The sequence below is a fragment of the Desmodus rotundus genome, chromosome 11 (assembly GCF_022682495.2).
Source record: "Desmodus rotundus isolate HL8 chromosome 11, HLdesRot8A.1, whole genome shotgun sequence".
Lineage (NCBI taxonomy): Eukaryota > Metazoa > Chordata > Mammalia > Chiroptera > Phyllostomidae > Desmodus > Desmodus rotundus.
Genome location: NC_071397.1, coordinates 32,087,257 through 32,114,180, shown reverse-complemented (window position 1 = coordinate 32,114,180; position 26,924 = coordinate 32,087,257). Strand labels below are relative to the sequence as shown.

Below are 26,924 nucleotides of genomic sequence, written 5' to 3'. Positions count from 1 at the left end.
AACCAGCATTAACAGAACGGAAGCCATACTCCGCAGTATGACTGTGCTGTGTCATTTCACTTCACAATAATCCTTCTAATACAATTTTACAGATAAGGAAACAGAGGCTCAGAGGAGTTAAGAGAGTTGTTCCAGGTCAGCAGCTGAGCTTCAAGCCCAGGGGGAGCTATGCTACTCTTAAAATCCTTCATGTGGTGGTTTTAAAATATGTCCAGAAATTCTCTGACCCTCCTCCCTTGAAAAGATAGAGCCTGATTCCCCAGATTTAGTGGCTTCTCTAGAATAGAATGAGTCTGCATCACAAAAAGCATGATTTCTGCCTGGTTCCCTCTTCCTGTGATTCCTCGCTCTGGCAGAAGTAGTCAGGCGCTATGTGCTGAGGACACTCAACAAGCCTGTAGGGAAGCCCACGTGGGGTGGAGCTGAGGCCTCCCACCAACCCGCACTGCCAAGTTGCCAGGTGTGTGAACTACCTTGCAGAAGACCCAGCCCTAGTGAAGCCGTCAGATGACTGCAGCTCTGGTTGACATCTATATTGCATCCTCATGAGACCCCAAATCAGAACTGCCCGACTGTGTGGTCCCCAAATCCCTGACCCACAGAAACTGTGAATAATAAAAGTTTATTGTTGTATTAACCCAAAGTTTTGGGATAGTAAGTTACACAACAATAGATAACTAGCACACCTGACTTGTAGTTCATTTACAGATTAATAAACCCGAGGTTCTAAACTACATTCTGACTCCCTTTTGCAAATAAGTTTTATCCACAGAAAGCTCAGAGGAGATTTTCCAGTAATAGCAGCTACCATAAAGCTAGGATTATGTTGGTAAGAAGAAGGAAATGTAACAAACCACCAGTAAATGGTCAGCAGGAAACACTTAGGGAGAAAAGTACTGATGTCTGCAATTCACTTGGAAATGCATGTAAAACATAAGATGGGCCCTGGCCAGGGAGCTCAGCTGGTAGAGCATCGTCCTGATGGGCCAAGATGGCGGGTTTGAAGTCCGGTCAGGCCACATGCAAGGAACCGCCAGTGAGTGTGTAAATAAGTGGAACAACAATCGACGATTCTCTCTGAAAGATCAGTTGTCCTATGGAAACTGAGAAAACATGACTGTATTTCTCTTATTTTATTTCACTAATAACAGCAGTTACTAAAGGCAAATATGAAAATTTCAAATAATTTTCAAAATAAAATTGAGAAATTTAAGATGATAGTTACTATTAAAAATTATACTAGTAATTTTACTTAATGCAAACACTAAAAACATTTCTAATTGTAAAAATCACTCCTTTATTTTAAGTTAAATTTATTTACAAATAAATTTTTTCTGGCACATTTGTACAAAAAAATAATCTTTGTATTAAGCAGCAATTATGTTTTTATTTACTCCTTATTAAAGGCTCATTGTAGTGTATCAAAAGTAGAAACAATGAGTAAACAGATGTTAATAACACACTTGTTTTAAAGAATTCAAATATTCATATTTTACAGCAAAAAAATCATGAAGGCCTTAAAAAAAATTTAAAGTACTACATTTAGCCCTGGCCAGTGTGGCTCAATGGATTGAGCACTGGCCTAGGAACTGAAAGGTCACTGGTTCGATTCCCAGTCAGGGCACATGCCTGGGTTTTGGGCCGGGTCTCAGGTTGGGGGTGTGTAAGAGGCAACCGATCAATGTTTCTCTCTCTTTCCTCCCTCCCTTCTCCCCTCTCCAAAAATAAATTTAAAAAAATATTTTTCAAATGAAATAAAATACTACATTTACAAATATCAGAATGCAAGTGTGCTTTGAAAGTTTGGCCTATTTTAACTGAAAACTTACAAAAATACAGAACCTTCTATTTTTGCCAGTGTCATCAAATTTTCCCAGACATTTTATGACTAAGTCTTTAAAACTGCTTTACTAAAAAGGGACAAGTCCTAAATATAATCTCTAGTAAAGATTTCAATAAATAATTGCTATGACTACATATAATAGAAAAAGCATAATATTAAAGACACATATAGGATGTTGGAGTTAGTATTTCGTGTAGTTAAGACTTAAAAGAGTAATAGTAGCCAAATTTCCAGCTAATGATAGTTCAGACAAGTACATTGTATTCTAGCGTTATTGGAATAAGCCCAAGTGCCCTTATCCCTTCTATATGCCTTCTCTTTTCAGCCTTTCCGCCCTACGTAACTGCAGACTTCTTTGAGGGAACCAGATAGTTATTGTGCTTTAAGCTATGATTCCTGAACTTAAATCCCACCCCTTTCTGCCATAGGACAATTATATTACACAAAATTTATTTCAATCTTCTCATTTGAATACTCTTTCAACAGTGTTATATACACAGGCACTGGCGGCCAGCATCTAATGTTATAGGTTACATCAATGCAATCTAAGGTTTTATTGTCATCAAGATAAATTCCCACCCCCACTTTTGCCTGCTATGCCCTTACCCTACCCACCCCCACTTTATTTAATAATAGAGAAGCAAAGTATTTCTTAGTAAGGAAAACACAATAACTAAGAAACATAACAGCTATGGAATATAAGTAACTTTTATAAGGTGTTGTTTGGGAGCACTAGGTTCTCTAGGAACGCCTCAAAATGAACCTGGTTTCTGAATGTGCTTGACAAGGAACCTTCAAGAGGTAATGGGGGGACCCATCAAGTAATGCTGACCCACACAAGTATGGAATGTGTCAGGGTCAAAGTCATTAGTCATCTATTCTCAGAAAAATATACCAAATTGTACCTCTTGTTGGATGCTGTGCTCTACTCTACTGTACGTTAAATGACGAGAAGCTCCAAAATGAAGCATAGTAATAAAAGTACAAACTCCAAATCAAAGCAATGGGAACTAGGATTAATTCAGATACAATATTTAGCAATCATGTTCCATCCTTCAATACTCTCAACAACATAATAACCCCTTTGCACTTCTGTATCAAATTTCACAGCATTCTAACATCTCATTTTGCCCCAGGTAGCCGTTAGGAAATAGAGACAGTGTCTTACCCCCTTTTCCATGGCTGGGACTAGCGTGAGGTGAGTGAGGCACTCACCTCGGGTACAAAAGTTAAGGAGGTTCCAAAAAACTCAGTAATCAAAATAAATAACATTATTTTAAGTAGTTTAAAATATCAAAAATAATGCAAATAATAAAATCATGAGCAGAAAATTAAAATTTTAAACAAAGACAGGATCAGTATTACTGATGCTTCCTTTGGTCTCAGGCTCCAACATGGCTCAGCATGACTCTGCCCTTTTCCAGGACAAGGAAACTACTGTATTTTGCCATGTATAATGTACACTATTTTTGCCCAAATTTTTGAGGGAAAAATAAGGATGTACATTATACATGGGTAATACCTGAAATACCTTATATCTGTTCTTGTGTTTTGTAAATATTGGTTACATAAAATTTCTTATACCATAATATGTTCAAAAATAAATGCTGAAATTCCTTTATAATATAGAAAACAAGTATCTAAATATAAATAAATAAATAATTGAATTAAAAAACTAAAATGAAAGATTTTTTTCCTGAAAGGTTGGGCCAAAAATGTGGGTGCACATTATACACGGCAAAGGATGGAGTGTTAATTACACACCCAGGACAGTAGGGTCCACTATGGCAGAAGCAAGATCAAACCAGCCCAGGTTCCCACACTATTCGTCTAGGCCAGTTTCCCTCAGTTAAGTTCTCTATTTTATAAGAGGAAAATCTCTGCTATGAGTTGAAAGGAATACTATTCTTAAATAGTCTGAGGTGGGACTAAACTCAAGCCAAACTCACAAAAAATTTAAATTGATAGTAAAACCAATAAAATATTCATGTATTTAATTCACTGAAGCAATGTATATTTCTGAAACCAAATTTTTAATGGATACTTACTGATGGGAGAATAAGTGTCTTGAAAGAGCCTACAAGGAAAATGAGAGGGAAAAAGAGTCATAATTTGAATCAGATGATACAACACTGAACTCACAAGACTCCCCTGGTACCCTTAAATATGAAGGGAATTGTAAACTAATGGAATCATAAGCTTATTTGGTCAAACCAAAACAATTTTATTAATGCTCAGAACACCTGAAAGATTACTACATATTCTTGTGCCAAAGAATTAAGGAAAACTGAACCAGACTTAAAGGGCTATCAGTGAGTGAACACCCCCAAAATTAGTAAGTTCTACTTCTCTTTTTCCATTATCATGTTTGTTGTCATGGTCACTGCTGTTGTTGCTGCTGTTGTAAGGTTACACACATTTGGGCGACACTTCAGACAGTGCACAGAAGGAATCTGAGGTTGATCACTTATGTTCACACACCCTCGTGACAACGGAAGAAACAGAAGGCATTAGTCACGTCAGTGGTGAGCTGGGACTCATAACTGACTCATTAGTATTAGAGTGATGCAGACTTTTTTTTCATGTAAAGTTTCTAAACATAGGACTGCTAATTCAACTCATGCCAGTTTCTCATCAGATCCATTTATTTCAAGGGAAAAAATGTTTCATGTTAATAATAAAAGAGTACGTATCCACAGTTCCCATTTAAGTGACATGAATCCAGAGATGGTGACAGACCCTCAGTTCCCTCATTCATTTAAGAAGTATTTATCAAGGGTACCACAAGACCGTGAACAAGACAAACAGGACCCCTCTCCTGGAGGCCACGTATCTATCCCACAAGGACAGGCGGCACACAGCCCAGTGCAGAGCAAGGGTTAAGCGAGTGGCCTCTGGAATCAGGCCACACTGGCTTATCAAATGATCGCAAATCATTTTTGACATGTTCCATCACTCACAGAACCTTCTCCATACACTGAACAAATCTCTTTCTAGTTGCATTTTTACCTTTCTTGAAATAATAGAGCATAATATGCCAAAAATGTTGTGTATTTTCTTCCATCTTCAATATTAAAATGACTACACAAAATTCACCAATTTTGATAAGTTTTTCTTAAATGCACAGTGATGTGACAGCTGTCACAGTACAATCTAACAAAATTGTTTTGAATGAAGTTAACGACAAATAATAGCCATCTTATGGAAAAAACCAAACACACTTTCTGGCCCACCTAGTGGGCATATTCCATACTGAACTGACGTGAAATTGAGAAGCCCTATGACACTGCAGCAACAAAACCTGGTGAAACATTCGAGAGAACCAAAAACAGACAATTGACTTGACAAGCTCTGTCTTATAAAAATATGTATCAAAAAGAGACATGGTACTCTGCAGGCAAAGACACAGACCATGTGAAATATTTGGGCTGAAACACCGAAACATTTCAATATGGAAATAATTTGAAATTGAAAATATCTGCCACAGAATAAAATTTGCTCTGATCTTACCAGGTACCTCAGCACATGTGGAGAGAGTGTTTTCTCAATTAAAAATATTATGGTCACTATATACCAACAATGAACAACTGGAATTTGAAATTAAAAAACAAGAAAATGAAATACTTAGGTATAAATATAACAAAATGTGTACAAGACCTAAATGAGGAAAACTACAAAACTCTGATAAACAAAAGCAAAAAGGAACTAAATAAATGAAAATATATTCCAGTTTCACAGATAGAAAAACTCAATATTATCAAGTTGTCAGTTCTTCCCAGCTTTATCTATACATTCAATACGATCACAATCAAAATCCTAATGAGTTAATTTATGGACATTGACAAACTATTCTAAAGTTTCTGTGGAGAGACAAAAGACCCAGCATAGCCAACTCAATAGTGAAGGAAAAAAACAAAGTTGGAAGAATGACACTTTCTAATCTAAAGACTTACTATAGAGCTACGGTAATAGAGTTGTATCGGGAGAAAAAAATCGACAAATAGATCACTGGAGGAGAATAGAAAGCCCGGGAAGAGGCCGCCCTAAATATAGTCAGTGGATCTTTAACACAGCAGCAAAGGCCATAAAATGGAGCAGAGACACAGCCTCTTCAACAAGCGGTGCTGGAACAACTGGACGTCCACGCGCAGCAGAAATGAACCTAGACACAGACTTTACACCCCTTACAAAATTTAACTCAAAACGGATCATAAGGTGAAAAGCCATTACAGGCAAAGCAGGAAACTTAAATGGATATTACTAAGTGGAAAAAGCCGATCCGAAAAGGCTACATGCTGCATAATTTCAACTATTTGAAGTTGTGGAAAAGGTATAATGATGAAGACAACGAAAAGATGAACAGGCAGAGCACAGAGGACTTTTGGGGCAGTGAAAGTACCTTGTATGATTTTATAATGACGGATCCATTATTATATGTTTGTCCAAATCCATGGAATGTACAACACCAAGAGTGAAACCTAAAGGAAACTATGGATTTTGGGTGATTATGATGTTGTGATGTGCCGATGTAGGTTCATTCTGGTGAGTGACGTTGATAATAGGGGAAGCTATACATGTGTGGGGGCAGGGGTAATGGGGGGAATCTATAAGAAATAAAACCATGTACATATATGACTGTATCTACATAGATATACAATGGTCAGACAACTTGAGCATTGAAACAAATAATGGATGGATTACAACCTACTGAAGAAACAAGAGCCTGTGAGTTTGCACTGCTCTATAATTAAGTAGATGACTAACTGGGAAGAAGAAAAAGTTCTTCTTTACCATAGAATTCCAACTAATAAATGTAAAAGGAACCATGGCATTAGAAAATGCCACAACCATCGTGGTAATAAATGATTCAGCCAATAGTCATCCATCTTGTGTATACAAACGGGGGGAGTGAGCCTCGCGAAAAAAAATAAACCACTGTTGTTTGAAGCCACTAAGTTTTGGAGTTGGTTCATTCACAGTAACAGATACCTGGAACACTTATGATTTTTTTTTTTTAAAAAAGGTTAACTAGCAAACCACTAAAGCTGCACAGCCCATTACAGTAGCCTCTAGCCACACATGACTATTGAGCAACTGAAATACATTGCACGTGTAAAATATACCCCATTTGTCTAAGGCTTAAAACAACAAAAAAGAGTGTAAACTGGCTGATTAATTTTTGTAGTCATTACATGTTGAACTGATAATATTCATAAATTATTGGGTTAAATAAATATATTATTAAGATTAACTTCATCTGCTTCTTTTTACTTTTTTAATGTGGTTACTAGAAAGCATTACATTACATAGATGGTACCATTACACTTTTACTGGACGGACAGTGCTGGTCTAGAGGGTGGAAGACATAGGGTTTTGCTCAGACGCAATAAAACAACCAACAGCTCTGTGTATAAGAGTTTTAATTTTGTGAATACAACAACAATATAGATACTATCTAGAGTGTTCTATTACCATTACATGTATGGACTGGTTTAATCCTCCTCATGATCCTATTAAACATTATTATCCTTAATTTACAAATGAGAACCCTGTCATAGCAACAGTTAAGTGACTCGCCCAGGATCACACAGAAAAGAAGGGAGCCCAGATTCGAAGCCCTGCAGCCTGGGCCCCATCTCTAAACCACCACTCTGTACTGTCTCTCAGGATGAAAACGGTAGTTGTACTTTTGTTCTTTTATTCTTACCTTTGATTACTGCAGAAGTCCCCAGCCTGGAGAGCCTGCTGGTGTATGTGGGTATCACCACTCTCTCAGGCACAGAGGCTCCAAATCATCTCAGATGCCTTTCTCCCCTCAACTTTCTGTCAGTCATCACCAGAACCTAAAGTTTCTTCCTCCCCAATGTTTCTCCCAACCCTCAGTTATACTATAAGCACCGCAGCAGTGAAACTAATTTTAAAATAACTCACGTTATACAACAACCTGTGAGATGGGTATATGAAAACTAGAAAAGCTCCCAACTCGTATCAGTTCTTCACACTACAGTTACGATACATTTTAAGTTAATTTCAAGACCTGAAAAATCCCTCTTCAAAGCAAAGTTAAACAATAACCACATCTGTCTAAGGCTGAGTTCCAACTCTGAGGTGGTGACTAAAGTGCAAAAGGTTTTGTGGGGGGTGCCTTGGGATGGGCACCTGAAGAAGGGAAGGGAAGGGAAGGGAAGTAGACAGAACTAGGGAGAGGGGTGGGGAGAGAGACAACTGCAGGCTCAAGAGACGTCCACAAGGGGCGCTCAGAAGCAGCCATGACCCTTGGGAGTTACCCTGAGTTGGCTGAACCTCCACCCAAGGAGGGGTGCTCCTCGGGCAAGGCAACTCCCTTCAGCTGATGTAATCCCCAGAGGGTGCTGGCTCTGAGAGCAGCACTCCCAGAGGTTGGGGCAATGAGTCCTTCATCCCTCAAGGACTGTATCTGGGTAGTACAGCAAGGCATACATCACAATGTCCCACACTGGAATAAAACCAAAAAAATAAATAAATAAACTGCAGCAAGCTGAGCCCCAACAAACTTGCGCCCTCAGTTACTGAGAGTTACTTATTTTCATTACTTTAGGATAAATCATCGGGGTTGGCTCTTTTGTCAGCCTGGTGACTAAGGAAACAATATGCTTCCTTCCTATCACGGCCTGCCACACAGCCTACCTCCCACCACTGGCAAATTTACAAAGACTAAAAGGGGGAGTTGGGGGTGGGGGGTGGCGGGCATAATTTATTTATCTAAGTGACATGAAACAAGGACAAAGTAAAAAACAGCTGTGAATCTACAATCCAAATAAAGTAGTTTTTTAGCAATCCAAAACCAGCTATCCAAATTTGAAGTGCAGAAGATCCCACTCATAGAACTTTTTTTTAATGGAGCTCTTTTTTGGAGGAAGAATTTTTTAATCTTTTTAAAATTATATTTTATTATGTTATACAGTTGTCCCAATTTTCCCCCCTTTGCTGCCCTCCACCCAGCACCCCCCAGTCCCTCAGGCCATCCCCACACCATTGTTAATGTCCATGGGTCACACATGTAAGTTCTTTGGCTACTCCTTGTCCTATACTGTACTTTACATCCCCATGGCTATTCTGTAACTACCTATTTGTACTTCTTAATCCTCTCGCCTCTTCACCCATTGTCCCCCACGCCCCCCTACCATCTGGCAGCCATCAAAACCCTCTCTGTATCTATGATTCTGTTTCTGTTCTTCTTGTTTGCTTATTTTATTTTTTAGATTCAATTGTTGATAAATATGTATTTATTGCCATATTATTGTTCATAGTTTTGCTCTTCTTTTTCTCAAGTAAGTCCTTTCAACATTTCATAGAATAATGATTTGGTTGTGATGAACTCCTTTAGTTTTTTCTTGTCTAGGAAGCTCTTTATCTGCCCTTTGATTCTAAATGATAGCTTTGCTAAGTAGAGCAGTCTTGGCTGGAAGACCCTGCTTTACATGACTTTGAATATTTCTTGCCAATTCCTTCTAGCCTGCAAAGTTTCTTTTGAGAAATCAGCTGACAGTTTTATTGGACTCTCCTGTAGGTAACTAACTGCTATTCTTTTGCTGCTTTTGAGATTCTCTCTTTACCTTTAAACTTTGGCATTTTAATTATGATGTGTCTTGGAGTGGGCCTGTTTGCATCCATCTTGTTTGGGACTCTCTGTGCTTCCTGCACTTGCATGTCTATTTCCCTTCACCAAATTAGGGAAGCTTGCTTTCACTATTTTTTCAAATACAGTTCCAATTTCTTGCTTTTTCTATTCTCCTTCGGGTACCCCTAGAATATTGGACCTCTTGAAATTGTCCGAGAGGCTGCTTGCACTATATTCTTTTTTTTTTTTTGGATTCTCTTTTCTTCTTGTTGTTCTGGTTAGTTGTTTTTGCTTTCTTATGTTCCAAATCATTGATTTGATTCTTGGCTTCACTCGCTCTTCTGTTGTTTCCCCGTAAATTGTTTTTTATTTCAATTACTGTATCCTTCATTTCTGACTGGATCTTTTTATGCTGTTGAGGTCCTCACTAAGTTCCTTGAGCATCCTTATAACCAGTGTTTTGAACTCTGCATCTGATAGGTTGCTTATCTCCCTTTTGTTTAGTTCTTTTTCTGGAGTTTCGATCTGTCCTTTCATTTGGGCCATGTTTCTTTTTCTCCTCATTTTGGCCTCCCTGTGTTTGTTTCTATGTATTAAGTAGAGCTGCTATGACTCCCTGTCTTGGTAGTGTGGCCTAAAATAGCAGGTATCTTGTAGGGTCCAGTGGCACAGCCTTCCCTGTCATCCAAACCGGCGCACTTGAGGTGTTCCCTTTGTATGGACTGAGTACACCCTCCTGTTGTAGTTGAGCCTGATTGCTGTTGGCAGGTCAATGGGAGGGATTTACGCAGGCCAGTCAGCTTCAAGGACTGACTGTGACCACCAACCTCCGCCCTCTGTAGAGGATCAGCTGTGCAGGGACAGGGTGGTGGTGCTCCACCGTGGTCTGTAGCTGTCCACTGAGTGCTCAGGCTCTGGGGTTTCAGGTAGTACAGACCAATGTCATCCCCCACCTGTATTCTCTCCGGGGCTACCCTGCATGAGTTATAAAGCAATCTGAGATGGCTACTACTCGTGCAGGGTTTAGAGATTCCCAGGCAAAGCCAAACTGTGAATCTAGGCTGGCTGCTGCTAGTGCCACACTTGGGACCACCTAGCAAGAGGTGTGGGGGCTGGGGGCCACTGAGGCTCGCTGTTGCTTGTTTGAGAGGATTTAGGAAGTTGTGAAGCATGTGCCAAGACCAGCGACTCATATAGAAAAGTGAAGGTTAACAGTTTGGATGGGCCTGTAAGTTTGGTGGGACGGAGCCTCAGAGGATCTCCAGGGTGGGGTAAACAGTGTGAGCCAGGTTGATGGAGTCTCAGAGATGGCACCTGCCCGACTACTTTGTGGCTCTGTGGGGGGAGGGCTCAGCAAAAGAACAATGGCCTCTGCCCAATTTTCTGTCTGTGAGAAATCTGTCCCCCAGCTCCTGCCTTGATGCCAGACACTTCAGTTCCTCCCTATATGCCACTGGTGCCTTTCAAGCTGCTACCCCGGTGCTGGAGCACAGAGGGAGTGAGTCTGAGTAAGTCTGTGTTTGGGTTCTTTAAGGGGAACTGCTTGGGACTCCAGAAGTTTCTTCCTCTGACTCAATCTCTGCTGGTTTTTGCAGCCAGAAGTTATGGGGACTTACGTTCCTGGCACTGGAACCGTGGGTTTGGGGGCCTGTTGTGGGGCTGGGACTCCTTGCTCACAAGATATCCCTCCTGAACTTCTTCTATCCACCACACACGGATGTGGGACCAGCCTGTTTTGCATCTTCGCCTCTCCTTTAATGTAGCTCTTACTAGAGTCAAACTTTTGACAAGTTTTTGTCAAGAAATTGGAATGGGGTTTGACACATGCCTGGGTCCCACTGCTCTGACACATGAAACATGTCCTTTCACAGACCCAGGAAAGACACAGCCAGAAACAGAAGCTGCCCTCAAAAGCTGGTTCTTTCTCAATTCAGAGAGTGACTCAAGGTTGGCTGATCTGATTTAAGGCCCACACACTGGTCTCCTGTGTCCTTATCAAAAGGTCAACAACTCTGAGTACTTGACATTTTTTTCTACTTTCTTTCCTCTAAATTTACAAACGCAGCCTGGAATCTCCTAGGCACTTATTAAGTTTTATTTGAAAGTCTTAACATTCTAGCAATAATGTACACCACCAAAACATAAAACTGAGGGTGGTGTAGTGGGAGTGTAGATGAGGAATAGTAATGTCTTTCTCTCCACTTGCTAGGCTGAGGATGAAATACATAGTATTTACAAGTTGTTGTGAACTTTTTTTCTTTTTGGCAAGACTCCAGTCAGACATGAGAAATAGTCAGCACCTCATGAAACCCTGCATGGCACTCCTTTTAAATCACTGAGTAAAGCTACACTCTGTTGTTATATAAAGTCCTTTTTGCCCTTACTGTAGGTAACCTTGCAAAACTCATATCGTTTTTGTGTATAACCAGAGAAAGTCAGTCTTAACACCCTTCAGATGCTTTCTCTTCCCAGCGCCGCTAAACCACTCAAAAGAAACCTTGTGTTCAGGCTTCTCACTTGGCACAAGCCAGAGTGCTGGCCTTTTGATTTACAAATAGAGTCGATGCTATTTTTAAATTGTGTAATGAGCATACACAAAAACTAACCTTTCCTTAACTTTTTAAACACACTCTGTAACACCATATGCTGCCTCTTCTGACATCTGTGCTCGCAAAATAGCCCTGTAGAGGATCACTGAAAGGAAGGAGTACTGCGTAACTGGAAATTCACTAGGTCCAGAAATATCCTCTATGGAAAAAAAAAGATTTTCTACATAATATATGCCCGACTTAGTATTTACTGCTTAATTATTTCTGGCAGCTCTCTGCTATTCAATAGTATACTGTTGTGGATGAAAAAGGAGCCACACACTAAACCTGACAAGTTCAGGGGAGGCTTGCATGGCAGCCTTGCAAACTCAGAGACCTAAAGTAACTACAAGGTGATAGGGGAACTCAAGTGTTAAAAAATTTAGCCTTAGTTGATAGGCTTAAGTGAGTAAGGCATGAGGAAAGCTATTATTCCAGGAACTGGAATGCAGGACTCCAGGAGATGACAAGGAATTCAACCTTTGTGTCCCCAGGGGTCTGTGAGTGATGGAGAGGGTATTGGAGTCACAGCGCTCCAGGGAGGGAACGCTCCTGATGCAGATAAAGAATTGTTGGTCAACAGATACAGATGTACTAAGCCAATCACTGACAGACTCCAACTCTTATCCAGTTAACCTTTTCCCCAAACCCCTTACCTACCCTATCTTCTCCTTATAAAAAGGTACGCTTGAAATGAGATGTTAAGACAATTTTTGAGGGTACATAACCCTCCATCTCTCAGATCACTGGTATGAGAATAAAGTGCCCACAAAGACTCAACCTTGGTCTCTACTTACTGGTTCCGGTAGTGACAAGCGGCATGAACGCCAGCTTTTCTGGTTTCAGTAGGATGGTCTAAAATTAAAATTTCCTACCTAAAAGCAAACCATGGCAGGTAGTCCTGTCCTAGGCTGGTATCTTCCTTGACATTCTTTACTTTAACTGAGCCTGTCAATTGTCTTTTTGCAGCTAAAATAGCATGCCTTTGGAATGTCTGAGTAATCCCTTTTTCCAGACCCCTCAGGGCACAATCTCCCAGCAGAACTGTCATTGTTATCTTGTTCCCCCACATACCATCTCTATGTGCTATAAATGTGAATTGTTAACTATCCTATATCCACCAAAGCAAAAGAAGTATTTGTCTCTTCATTTTACTCTTTATCCAGTCCCAGAGATTTCCCCGCTTTACTCTCTCCCACCTCCCTAATCTATCACCAATGAATTTCACGTAACCCCCTACGTAACTGCCATTCTCTGGAGCATTTTCTCAATTTGTTGAGATTTTGCTTCCTGGAAAATATTGTCAGTTTGGCTCAAATAAACTCATACGAATTATTATACTCACAAATGTAAAAGAAGTATGCATCTATCTGTTTCATTTTTGATCCAATCCCAGAGATTTCCCTGCTTTGCTCTCTCCCACCTTCCTAATATATCACCTAATGAATCTCATGTAACCTCCTTACATCTTTCCCATTGACTCTAACATAAAAAGTAAGGGGTAGCCCTGACTGGTGTGGCTCAGTTGGTTGGAGCATCATCCCATAAACCAAAAGGTCATGGGTTTGATTCTCAGTCAGGGCACATGTCTACATTGAGGATCAAAGAGCCTATTGAGAGGCAACGAATTGATGTTTCTCTCTCACATCAATGTTTCTCTCTCTATCCCCCTGCCTCTCTTTCTTTTTTTAAAGATTTTATATATTTATTTTAGAGAGAGGGGAAGGGAAGGAGAAAGAGAGGGAGAGAAACATCAATGTGAAGGAAAAGCATCGATCAGTTGCCACTCATATAAGCCCCGACCAGGACCAGACCCACAACCCAGGCAAGTGCCCTGACCAGGAATTGAACTGGTAACCTTTCATTTTGCGGCCAACCAACTGAGCCACACCAGTCAGGGCTCCAAAAAAGCAGTGAAAAAATGTCCTTGAGTGAGGATTAAAAGAAAAATTAAGTGGTAAAACTGCCATTTTCCAGAGCACTTCCTCAATCCATTGAGGTTTTGCTTCCCAGCAACAGTCATCAGTTTGGCTCAAAAGAACTCACGAAAATGCTCTACAGGTCTGAACATTTCTTACATTGACAACAGGTGGAAAAATAAAAAGAACAATATTTTGTGACACGTGGAAATTAGAAGAACTCTGAATCCAAGTTCCATAAATAAAGATCTGATGGTACACAAGCACACTCATCTGTAGTGTGCTGTGGATGGCGACACGCACCACAAAGGCAACATTGGCCAGTTACTGCAAAACCATAAGGCCATCCAAACCTACACCCAAACCTACAGTGTTCACTGTCGGGCCCTTTGCACACTTACAGGATGGCTGTCTTTTCAGGGAGGCTTCTCCTTCCCCCAGGGATACAGAATAAGACTGCAGGCCCGCTCAAGTCAGAGTCAAACAGCCATCAACACAGAGACCTGGCCACACGCCACAGGGCTGAGGGAGGCACCAGAACTGACTACTATGTAATGCTGGGAAACGCGGGTACAACACGGCTGACGCTCCTAATGTTTACCGTGTGCCAGGCACTATGATGAATGTTGTAAGGCAGTACACTGCAAAAAGGGGAAAAGAAATGGGTGAAATTATTTTTAATAACATATTTATTTAACCCAATATATCCTAAAGCTAACCATTGACCATGTAATCAATATAAAAAATGAGTTTGTTGCATTTTTGGTACTACGTATTCAAAATCCAGCGTGTATTTTACACGCGCAGTCCATCTCAACTAGTACGAGCCACATTTCAAAGTGCTCAAAAACTAAGTACATGTGGCTAGTGGCCACCGCATTGCACGGTGCAGTTTTAAAGCACTGTCTCATTTAATTCTCACAACAAGGTCCTGAGGTAGACACTATTATTATTGCCATTACAGAAATAAAAAAACTGAGACCAAATGAGATGAAGTGACTTGCTCCATGGCCACACATCATAGCAGCAGACAGGAACCCAGGCTAGGGCACCGCCAGGGAACATCTCCAATCTCTGCTACTCTCTCCAACTGGCCACTACTTTTAACATTTATTCCCGCTTCCAATAAAGAGGTGGCCAGTCTGTACAAGTTAAGAATCAGATAGATTCACTACGGCAAAGTTTTCCTAAAACCATATTTCAACTTTATCCTCTTTATCTCCAGTTTATACCTCAAAATATTTCTTTCCTTACTCATCCTCTTCCATTTCTTTCTTACATCAAAGAAAAAGTACACTTTTTTAAAGAACAATCTACTCACCCGAGTTCCTGATCCCAATCCCACCACCTCTTACCCATAAATTATCCACCCCTCACTTTTGCATCAACAACTTTACCCCTCACGGGCCTTTTAACAGGCCTCCCTCCTTTCTATTGTCAAACTTCTGCAAAGTGATCTACACTTTCTGATAATATTTTCACACCACCCACTTATCACTTAAAACTTGGCTTTTCCTCTCAACTTAAAACTATTCACTTGAGGATCGCCAGTGCCCCTTTCTTTGTCCTCCTCTTCTCGTCTCTGACCTTCTGGGACACTTGGAACTATTAAAACCTCTGTGACTCCCTTGGTTTCTGAGACATCTCACCATCTTCAATCTGTCCCTGTCTCCAGCTGCTCACTGTCTGTCCATTTCATTGAGTTCTTTTCCTCCTCCCAAGCTCTGTCGTTAGTCTTGTTCTTTTCAGAAGCGCTGTCTCTCTTGTGCCTCTCCTGCTTGCCACCAAGACTCCAAATACTGTCTGCCTCTTTGAAAACAATGCCTTAAACTCTCTCCCTCCCTACAATTTCAGAACTACCTACTGAACATCTCCATCCGAATGTCTCCTCAAGGTGGTCCGAAGGTTGTGGGTTATTGTTAAGCTGAATGTCTCCTCAAACTTACATCTAAAGCAGAATGTAACATCTTTTCAGAAAACACACACACAAACCTCTATCTCCTTCTCACGACCTCACTGTTAGCCACTGGCTCTTTCCCCTGGCACACCCTTCCCTTCTTCAGTATGAGAAGTAACTGTTCCCACTAAATGCCAATATGTCAGTGGAGGTGGAACATTTATGAATGGACATTTGTATGGCTCTAGATGTAAAAGGTAAAACAGTACCATGTACAGGGTTACACATAATAAGTACTATTTACAAACCACATTGAATTTTTTATACAAACAAAAATAACAACTCTCCAGCCTTCTGCATTTCTATTATATGTTATCCTTCCAAAACCTGTAAACTTCCTCTAATGCCTTCCTTCCTCTTATTCCCCACCCCTCATTTATTCACGTTTCACACAGAGCAAATAATAAATGAATGGGGAGAAATATCACTGGGGAAACAACTAGTTTCAGCATTGCAAAGCCCTCTTAAAAACATAAAGCAGTGATTTTCAACCGGTGTGCGGCAAGGATTTTTAAAACACGCAATACCTGACTATTTAGAAAGGGACAGTGACCTCTTTTCCCTTAGATTGTCAAATAAAAAAATGACAACAGCCAACACAACAACAACCATCCAGTATGAATGAATCAAAATTATACCTATTTTTTGGCCAAACTGGCAAAAATATATATTTTTAATTGTGCCACAGAATTTTAGTAATTAGCTTATGTGTGCATGAGATGGAAAAGGTTGGAAATCAATCACATAAAGGATCAAACAGCCACTCAGCCCAAATTCTTAGGAGCTGATTTCTATTTCCACCACAACGCTTAGTGAGTCACTGGAAAAGTGACTCATTATGCGTTAGAAGAGGAGCTGCAAAACGTTTACTGCAAACATTTATCTTGGACTTTAAAGAATCAGTATGTTCACTTTCAACTTCACTCAATCACTGATTCATAATCAAACCCAAGTTTCTCCCCAGGTTAAAATTAACACTGATGCTGAGGGCTGGGGGCTGCTTGAAAGGCAAATATGGAAGTCTGGCGGAGGCCTTCTCTCAGCTGCCATGAATCATCATCAACTTGCAAAGACACGCCCCTCACTCAGGGTTTCTGGTACTGGATCAAGAACAATTCTTTGGATACTAAAGGGCAGTTGTCCTCAGTTTAAAATGTCTAAGAATCTGGACAAAACCAAGGGGGAGGGTGGAGGTGGGGGAGGGAGGTGGGTTCACCTGGGGTGGGGTGGAGGGATGGGGAGAAAAGGCATACAACTGTAATTGAATAACAATAAAAATTAAAAAATAATAATAATAATAAAAAATAAAATGTCTAAGAATCAACTATGGTGATTGCTTAAAATAAAGTTTAGATTCCTAGACCTTACCCTTGCCTTCAGGGGGTGGCCACAGAGTTGTATTTTTTAATAAGTACTACTTGAACTTTGAGAAATGCAGCCACAGAAATTAATTTGAGAAAGATCTATGAGGCTCCTAGCCCTATCCTCACCCTCACCCCGGTGCAGAGCCACTAGTCCATAAAGGGGAACTCCACCTTGAGCTGAAATAAGAAACCTGCACAAAAATGCAGGTAAGCATTTTAAAACTCCTTAGTTAGCCTTATTTCCTTCCATATCAAAAAATTAATAAATAAATAAAAACATGCCCTGGCTGGTGTGACTCAGTGGACTGAGTGCCGGACAGCGAACCAAAGGGTCACATGCCTGGGTTGCAGAACCACATATTGATGTTTCTCTCCCTCTCTTTCTCCTTCCCTTCCCCTCTCTAAAAACAAGAAATGAATAAGTAAATAGATAAATAAATCAACAAACAAATAAATGAAATGTTTTTTTGAAAAAAACAGCATTTGCAGATATATCCTTGGTCTTACACACGGTTCTCCGGATGTTATGAAAGTTTCCCAGAGTAGAATGGAAATGGTATTGGACTGTAAATTTGGGGACCTGCAATTTGTTTCCACCAAGTGATTTCACTTTAGGCAAGTCACTAAACACCACACCTCAGCCTCCTCAGCCATAAATTAGGTGATCAAATTGGCTTATCTCTGAGGTCCTGTCCAGCTCCAAAATTCCATGAAGCTCAAAGTAAATTAGAAGGAGAGCTAGCATAGCATCTTGAGATTCTTCAGATCCAGATTATGTTTCCCATTAGATCCAGGACTAAACTCCCACCAGCAAACATGCAAATAATTTTGTAATCTTTCTTAATATATTTTTAAAGATTTTTATTTATTTATTTTTTAGAGAGGGGGGACAGGAAGGAGAAAAAGAGGAAGAGAAACATCAATGTGCGGGAGAAACATTGATCCGTTGCCTCTCGCCCACCCCGAACCAGGGACTTGGCCTGCAACCCAGGCATGTGTCCTAACTGGGAATTGAACCAGCAACCTTTCAGTTCACAGGCTGGCATTGAATCCACTGAGCCATGCCAGCCAGGGCTGAAAATGATTATTGCAGTTAAATATGGTGCAGAAAGTCCCTTGCACTATGGGGAACTCAATAATTAACACATTAAATCCTTTCCCATTCTCTCCTCGTGATGTGTCTTTTATACAGTTAGAGATCATCCCAATAGGTGACTCATAATTGCCTCTGACATTAATAACAACAGCTACCGTCTCTCTTCTAATAACAACAGCTACCATTTTACCATTTTCCTGAATAATTCCCATGTGTTAAGTGCTTTAAACATGTTAGCTCCCTTAATTCTTACAATAGGTATACAATTGTAAAAGGCAGAAACCACCATTCTTCAGATAATAAAGCTGAAGCCTATTGAGATCATGACTGCCCACAGCCAAACAACCAAGAATGAAGAGCATTCAGGTAGGCTGGCTTCAGAGCCCAAGTACCTCATGGTTACACTATGGTCCTTTATCCTCAGGCACCACCACCTATTTATACATGTCACACACAATAGCATAGACATGTGAATGAAGAGCCCACACCCTTTAATAATCCTCACACAACTGCAAGTTCAGACTGAGCTCTACTAGGAAAGCTGCCTGTGAAAACCTGCCCTGGGAGACCTGCCCCCACACCACACTCATTAATCTACTTTCATAAAAACCACGGGACTGATTTTGAGCTACAAGTTATGAAACATATGATCAGGAGCTTTGTTCCCACCCGTACTGAATGAATTTTTTTTGAAGTTTTCGGCTAATATCCCAATTTAAGAACGATTGATTTCCCAACCTTACCTGATCTAGATGGAAAATAACATACCCCATAGTCAATGTGGAAAAGATAGAAAACAATAAAGGACAAAGAAGAATTTTTAATTCTTAAAAAATAGAAAGTAGACGCCCCATTAACTCTACAAGATTTTAGCACAAAAGGGAAGAGCATGTTATTAAATAATGTAGACATACTCAGAGAGTAGGTCTCACCCCAATACCTCAGTGGGAAGATGGAAGTAGTCTTGGCACTACAAATAAATGGTACCTCCAGACCAGCAGGCACCCGCCAGGAGACGTCCTACTCTTTAATACATCAGACGATAAGATTATGAACGTAGTTCTATCCAGCAAAGAGATGATGACGATGACGGTGAGACTGGTAATGACAGTGGTGGTGATGGTGGTGGTGGCAATAATGACCAGTACATTTGAATGTCTGAATCTCACCACTCAAAAGACATTAATACATCCTTAGACAACTGCACAGAATTTAGCAGAAACACTTTTTCTAAATTGTTCAAAAACACATAAATGATCCCTAATAAATGTAAAAGACATTACAATGAATAAATTAACTACAATGCAATCAATGCTGCTGGCGTCAAGGACATAAATGCAAACAGAATTGTCCCCATGTCTTCAAACAAATGAACTCTTCCTTGAGGACAAGCTATAGTTTTTTTGCATTTATTAAGATATATTCTACAATTCAAATCCTTTAGCTATTACTATTTCTGACAAAAAATTAAGCTGGAAATGCATTCTAGTTATGGTGAACACCATCCTGCCCCCTGAATTTCTAAGAAGACCAGTACTGCCAGAAAGTGATGAAATAATCAGACCTAAAATGTATTTACTTGTTTGTGTTAATGTGATTAGGAATAAAAATTAGCTCTGGCTGGGTAGCTCAGCTGGTTAGAGCATTGTTTCCATACGCCGAGGTTGCGGTTTCCATCCCTGGTGAGGACACATACAAGAATCAATCAATGAATGCCTAAATAAATGGAACAACAAATTGATGTTCCTTTCTCTCTCTCTTTCTCTCTCTCTCTCTCTCTCTCTCTCTCTCTCTCTCCTCCCCCAACTCTCTCAAATATCAATAAATAAAAAATTTTAATGAATAAAAATGAATCCTAGCAAGATCCAGACCCCACTGATTTAGAAGTCTCTTTTATCTACACATAGTTCAGTTCCAACTGGAGAAGTCAGATAAAGCAAAGGATGTGAAAACAAGAAGGGAGAAATGTTCCTTAAGTCCTCACATTCCAGGAAGCATCTGCTCTGAGAACAATGACTCACAGCCTCTGGTAACAGAATAGCATTCTCCTTTCAAAGTGGAATCACGCTCCCAGCAATGGTATTTTCAATGAAACTGTGTTTCAACAGTGTCAAAAACAGCCCCTGAAAGAAACACATTTTCTATCTTTCTTTCTTAAAGATCCATTCTGCTTCCAGGAGAGTGTTGTCTGGCCTAGTCTTGAGTGCTTTAGCCTTCCCAGAAGCATGTGATGGACTCTCCTCCCAAAAGGAAAATCTAAGAATAAAGTTAAAAACCAAGCCACAATAACATGCACCCCCAATGTTGCTACTAGTTGCAGAAAAAAGAAAAGGAGACAGATAAAGGAAATTTCAAAAAAGACAATGCAGGGAAAATTCTAGAATAAGAGTATACAAACACCCAAGCAAAGCCCAAATATTTATCGAAATCATCCAAACCTGCCTTACAGTAAAACTACCACATTGCAGAGCCAAAATAATAATTCTTAATAAATAATAATGAATGTGGAACTACCTTAACTATCATCTGCTGTGGCTTCGTATTTCACTATTTTCTTTAGCCATTATCATAAGACCAGGATTCACTCATTTTCAGAAATAATGGTTCAGAAATGAAAGTAGAGGTCTGCCTCATGTAAAAAGGTAATGATGCTTCCTGCGTCTTCTCCTTTAGGACTATTACATGATGTGTTCCTTACAATATTAATAGCTGTTGTTTTTTGAGAGCCTGATAGGTGTGGGGTACTGATTTTGACTTGGTAACTGTCCTGGAAATTAAATTTCATTATCCCCAGGTGGCAGATGAGAAAAACTGAGGCTCAGAGCAGTTAAGTAACCTGCCCAAGATCACACAACTCGTGCTGAGGCTCAGTCTCAGATCTGAAGCACTAGTCGACATTTCCTCTTCTAGAGAAACGAGGCCTCCCTTTTTCTGGACCAAGTGCCCTGGCCCCTGCGCACATTACCTCTTCTTGACTCCTGTCCCAAACTTACTCACCCAGTTAATCAACTTCCAGTGGGGAAAGAACAACAAATATCAATCAACTTTGATTTTATCTCATTTCATGATTGTGTTAATTTTGCTATGCTGGTAGAGTATAAATACTTATACTACAACAAACTGTTGTGAAATTACATCCATCCTTCATTATGTGCCCTGCATGATTTTTTTTAACATAACTCTTAACATTATAGGAATTTGTGCCTCAATTTTTGGCTTCTGACTAAACATCGAAACATTCTTCCGGTTAACAGTGTTTACAGCTGGGCGATAGGATTATGGGTGATGTTTGCTTATTTCCTTTACTTCCAGTGTTTATCAGGTTGTAAGCACTGAGCATATATTACTCTTTCAATTAGAAAAAAATACAATCAATGTTATTTTGCTGAAAAAGTTTATTTATCTGCCCCCCACCAACAAATTATTTTCCCCTTAGTATTAGAAAAGAAGAGATTCATTGACCCAATAAACCTAGGCCAGGTTACAACACCAACTTGAAACAAGAGATGTAGGTTCTTTCATAAATGGCTCCCACTTTTACATTTTTTTTGTTACTATAAATATTAAGAAATATGCCCTGTTTGGTGTGGCTCAGTGGATTGAATGACGGCTCGCAAACCAAAGGGTTGCCAGTTCAATTCCCAGTCAGGGCACATGCCTGGGTTGCAGGCCAGGTCCCCAGTGGGAGGCACGCTAGATGCAACCACACATTGATGTTTCTCTCCCTCTCTTTCTCCTTCCTTTCCCCTCTCTCTAAAAATAAATAAATAAATATTAAGAAATATTCCAGTGGCCCTACTTTGCCAACCTGCTGCCATCAGAGCTCCCATAATATAATTAATCATTTTTTATAAGAAAAGGGAGTTCTGGCTGAGATAGAGGCGTAGTAGATATGCTTTGTCTCCTCACACATCCAAGTTAAAAACAAAAACCAACCAGAACTGCCAGAAAATCAAACTGTATGGAAGTCTAACAACCAAGGACTTAAAGAAGAAACATTCATCCAGAATGGTGTGACTAGACAAAGAAATATGGCCCAAATCAAAACACAGATCAAAACTCTAGAAAAAGAACTAAGCAACAAGGAGATGGACAACCTATCAGATGCAGAGTATAAAACACTGGTAATCAGGATGCTCACAGAAATGATTGAATATGGTCACAAAATAGAGGAAAAAGTGAAGGCTATGCAAAGTGAAATAAAGAAAAATATATAAGAAACCAACAGTGAAGGGAAGGAAACCAGGACTCAAATCAATGATTTGGAACACAAGGAAGAAATAAATATTCAACCAGAACAGAATGAAGAAACAAGAATTCAAAAAAATGAACAGAGGCTTAGGAACCTCTGGGACAACTTTAAACACTCCAACATCCAAGTTATAGGGGTGCCAGAAGGAGAAGAGGAAGAGCAAGAAATTGAAAACTTATTTGAAAAAATAATGAAGGAAAACTTCCCCAATCTGAAGGAAATATACATGCAAGTCCAGAAAGCTCAGAGAGTCCCAAACAAGGTGAACCCAAATAGAAACACATCAAGACACATCATAATTAAACTACCCAAGATTAAAGATAAGGAGAAAAGCTTAAAAGCAGCAAGAGAAGAGTTACCACAAAGGAGTTCCCATAAGACTGCCAGCTAATTTATCGAAAGAAACCTTACAGGAAACAAGGGGCTGGAAAGAAGTATTCAAAGTCATGAAAAGCAAGGGCCTACATCCAAGATTATTCTATACAGCAAAGCTATCATTTAGAATGGAAGGGCAGAAAAAGCGCTTCCCAGATAAGGTCAAGTTAAAGGAGTTCATCATCACTAAGCCACTAAGTCCTTATTATATGAAATGTTAAAGGGCTTTATCTATGAAAAAGAAGAATATCAAAACTATTCACAGTAAAATGACAACAAACTCACAACTATCAACAACTGAACCTAAAAAAAACAAAAAAAACAAAAAACTAAGCAAACAACTAAAACAGGAACAGAATCACAGAATTGGAGAGATCACATCGAAGGTTATCAGTGGGAAGGTGGGAGGGGAGAAGGGGGAAAGGTACAGAGAATAAGAAGCATAAATGGTAGGTACAAAATACACAGGGGGGTGGATAAGAATAGTACCGGAAATGGAGAAGCCAAAGAACTTACATGTATGACCCATGGACATGAACTAAGGGGGCAGAGGGGAAGAAAGAGGGGTACAGGACAGAGGCAAATAAAGGGGAGAAAAAAATGGGACAACTGTAATAGCATAATCAATAAAATACACTTAGAAAATAATTTTAAATAAAATAAAAATGAAGAAATATTTCATAAAACTGGATTTTTAACTATTGTGTCACTCTTCTTTTTTCCCCATAGGAATATGTAGTAAAGTATACATAATAAATACAGTTTTGTGTCAGACTGTTAACTATACCCATTTCCTCTTTAGGACACACATTTGCCTACATCTCCCAGCCTCCTTTGCAGCTAAATGTGGCCACTGAAAGAGAAACAGGAATGACATGAGCCATGTCTAGGTCTAGCCCAAAAAAACCTCCCATGTGAGAAATTCATTGTTCTTTCCCTGCACAATGATGGAGCCACAAAATGGAAGAACTTCGGTCTCTGAACTGCTACTTGGAAGAACAACCAAGAACACCATTTTGGACTTTATAGGAATAAGAATTAAAAGTACCTTAGGTAAGACATTCCAAATTTGGGGTTTCTCTGTTACCCTACCTAACACATAGCTTTATTAACATGTTCCAATAATCACAGTAGAAGGGTAAAACTCACTGTTGTTTATCTTACCTTTTTCAAAGACTCCTTCTGCTTCCAGGACAGACATGGTGAGGTTTGGGGCCACCTTGACCAGCTCTGCCTTCACAGTGACCTGTGGGGGGCTGTGTTCCAGGAGCTGCACCCCAATCGTCACATTTCTGCCAGGCCTGATGATCCCTGGGGCTGTCACCAGAAACCGGGGCCTAAAAGTTCCCAACAAAAGGAAAACAACATTTTTTATCTTCACATCTCCATTCTTTTGTGATCCTCAAATTTTACAGACAGTGAGATAGACTGCCTATATTGTGCCATTTGCAACTGTTCCAATTAATATCGCCCCGCTGCTCCATTTAGCAACTGCACTGAAATGTCATTGACACAGTAACTCCCACAAATCAGTTTTAATACAGTGATTCGTGTACCACTAGAGCAGGGTCTGTGTTACTACTTCTATGTTATAAACCGCAAACAGCACAGGAGGAGCCTGAGTGGAGACGGCTCTCCCTGGGGCTTGCAGAAGTTGCTGGCATTGTGCAAGCCTCTCAGCCTCTTCACAGAGGACCTCATCCCACTGCGATTTTTTTTTCTTGGCTTAAACACACACACTCACACACACATAGATTTTGCCTGTTTCTTACTCAAACCTTTATATTTGGGTATTTGCCCAAGAAAAGATCTAACCAACACCACTGTTTGAAATATACCACCAGACATTTCACTGATTATCAGTGGTGAAATTTCCAGATGTAGCGGAGCATAAAAATCGCTAAAACAGCTCTTCCTCTGCCCAAGCTAGGAGTTAGGGATCAACTGTAAAAACCTCTAGGAGTGGGGCACTTCCCATTACTTGGGTGCCTCCGTGCTTAACCTCTCTATAGTGTGTGCACCTGAACTACACTTAGTCACCTAAGCTACACTCTGCCAATGCCAAAGTTGAGACACCTTGTTTAGAAAAACTGGTACCATAAGTCTCTGAGAGAAGAAGGCAGGCACATTGTTTGGGAGCAGCTTAGAAAAATGCAGAGGCACCGTGGACTAAAAATAAAATGACTCTTTTTAAGAAGCACTTCTGGCCAGAGAGACGCTTAAACAACTTCATGGGTGAAGAAAATACCGGTAACTGTCCCATGGAGAACCAAGCTGACGGTTCGAACCTCCCGGCCAGTGCCTGGGTGGGGGCTGCCGCTGCGGGGCCGCTTCCCACCCGCAGCCCAGGCCCAGGCGGACAGCCCGCCCCGCGCTCCTACCCGGGGGCTGCGGCCAGCGCAGCGGTCCACGCGCAGACGAGGAGTGCGGCGGTCAGAAGCCGTGGGCCCCGCATCTTGGGGGCGTCTGCCTGGGCGACCGTCGGCTCCTGGGGAAACTCGCGGGCGCTGCGGGGTGTGGCCTTCCACCTCTTCCCTGACGTTTTCTTTCCCCTGACTCGAGTTCAGCAGTCTGAAATGGGCGCGCCTAAAGGCAGCGGGAGAGATCTAAATTGAGACAGGACTTGGTGGCTCCACCCCTCCCACCGCACCAAATGGCGCTTCTCGCGGCTCTGGCGAACGTCGCCAGTCCAGGAGAGGTAGACAGCCGCCTCTAACTGCGGTCAGCCCAACCTGGTCCCAGCATCTCTGCCCCCCGCGGAGCACGCGCGGTGCCCACTTCCCCAGCCCCGGGTTTCTCCGGCTGTGTGCAGAGCGCTCTGCTAACGATGCCCTGCGTGCGTAAACAGGCTCATCCTTGGGAGGAGAAATTCATAACAGCTATGTGAAGTGGAAAAAAATTCATCATTGTCCTCCGGACTGTGAGTCAGAATTTTAGAGAAATGGCACACACACACCCCCACACACAAACAGGGGTGTATTTACTGGGTAGTTGTTTAATGTGTATATAAATGTGCACGAGAGAAAACGTTATCACCTTAAAACAAAAATTGAGGTATATTATTTACCTCGCCAGGAAAACGTGGTTTCTCAGCTTACAAAAACATTCTGGCACATGCAAAAGTTAGGTGTTGCTACTTGGAACTCTGAGAAACAATTGGGGAGATGCTTTATACTTTCCACTGTGTCTAAACACACTTGCAACAGACAAGTATTCACTAGCACCGTGAAGTGTAGAGCGATTTGTGGGAACACAGCTAGGTCCGGGCTAGCTCTCCTGTGCGAAGGAGGCCAGTGGCCCTGGCCCCAAGGTTACTTACCTCCAGCTCCTTGCCGCCCTGGCTGTCAGCAGCTCCTTCTCCAACCAGTGTTTTGGCACTGACACCATCTTCAGATGACTCAGGTTTCACCATGACTACACCATAAAGGAACTTCCAGAAACTTGAAAATCAGGCACGTTCGGTCCCAGACAACTTAAAGTTTCTAATTCATGGAGAAAAGTTTTAGGTGGTAACTTTTTAATGAGGGCAAAATGTAAAAGGAAAAGAGGTCAGCTAAGGAATGTCTCATGACAAAGTTATGTGCTAAAAAGGGAGAAAGTAGCACCTAGACAAACTGTGGTTTTTGGAATCCAGGAACTTACTTTCCTCCCTTTCCTGTTCCACCCTTTTTCGTGGAGCTGAACAACTTTTGGAGGTCTCCTATGTCCTCACGTCTCCTACAGGCAGCCTATCTTTAGTGGTGGACTTCCTGTCCAGGCAGGGCTTGGGCATGGGGAAAAGTATGTAAGTGGATCCGCGGTACAGATCTTGTCTCTGACACAGCTGTTAACTGCTAGTCTGGTCTCCTTATCTCTGTTGTTCAGAAAGAAGGACTAGGGCCAAGTGTGAGCCAAGTATCAAATCTAAATCAGTACTTCTCAAACTCTACT

General features: G+C 40.8%; 1 protein-coding gene across 3 annotated transcripts in view; it reads right to left on the bottom strand.

Moving 5' to 3' along the window:
• Window positions 1-26,331, bottom strand: part of CD109 (CD109 molecule) — a 120,571-nt gene extending 94,240 nt beyond the window's left edge. Inside the window, exons 1-4 of one of the 3 annotated variants that reach the window (XM_053914017.2) lie at window positions 26,314-26,331; window positions 25,376-25,580; window positions 24,159-24,331; window positions 3,892-3,920 (exon numbers count right to left, since the gene is read on the bottom strand). In XM_053914017.2, the coding sequence (XP_053769992.1) occupies window positions 3,892-3,920; window positions 24,159-24,331; window positions 25,376-25,449 (276 nt within the window). In that variant the 5' untranslated portion in view covers window positions 25,450-25,580; window positions 26,314-26,331. Of the gene's footprint in view, window positions 1-3,891; window positions 3,921-24,158; window positions 24,332-25,375; window positions 25,763-26,313 lie in introns of those variants that run through there. The other 2 variants (XM_053914018.2, XM_053914016.2) reach the window with 2 other exon arrangements.
• Between the last annotated feature and the right edge of the window lie 593 nt (window positions 26,332-26,924).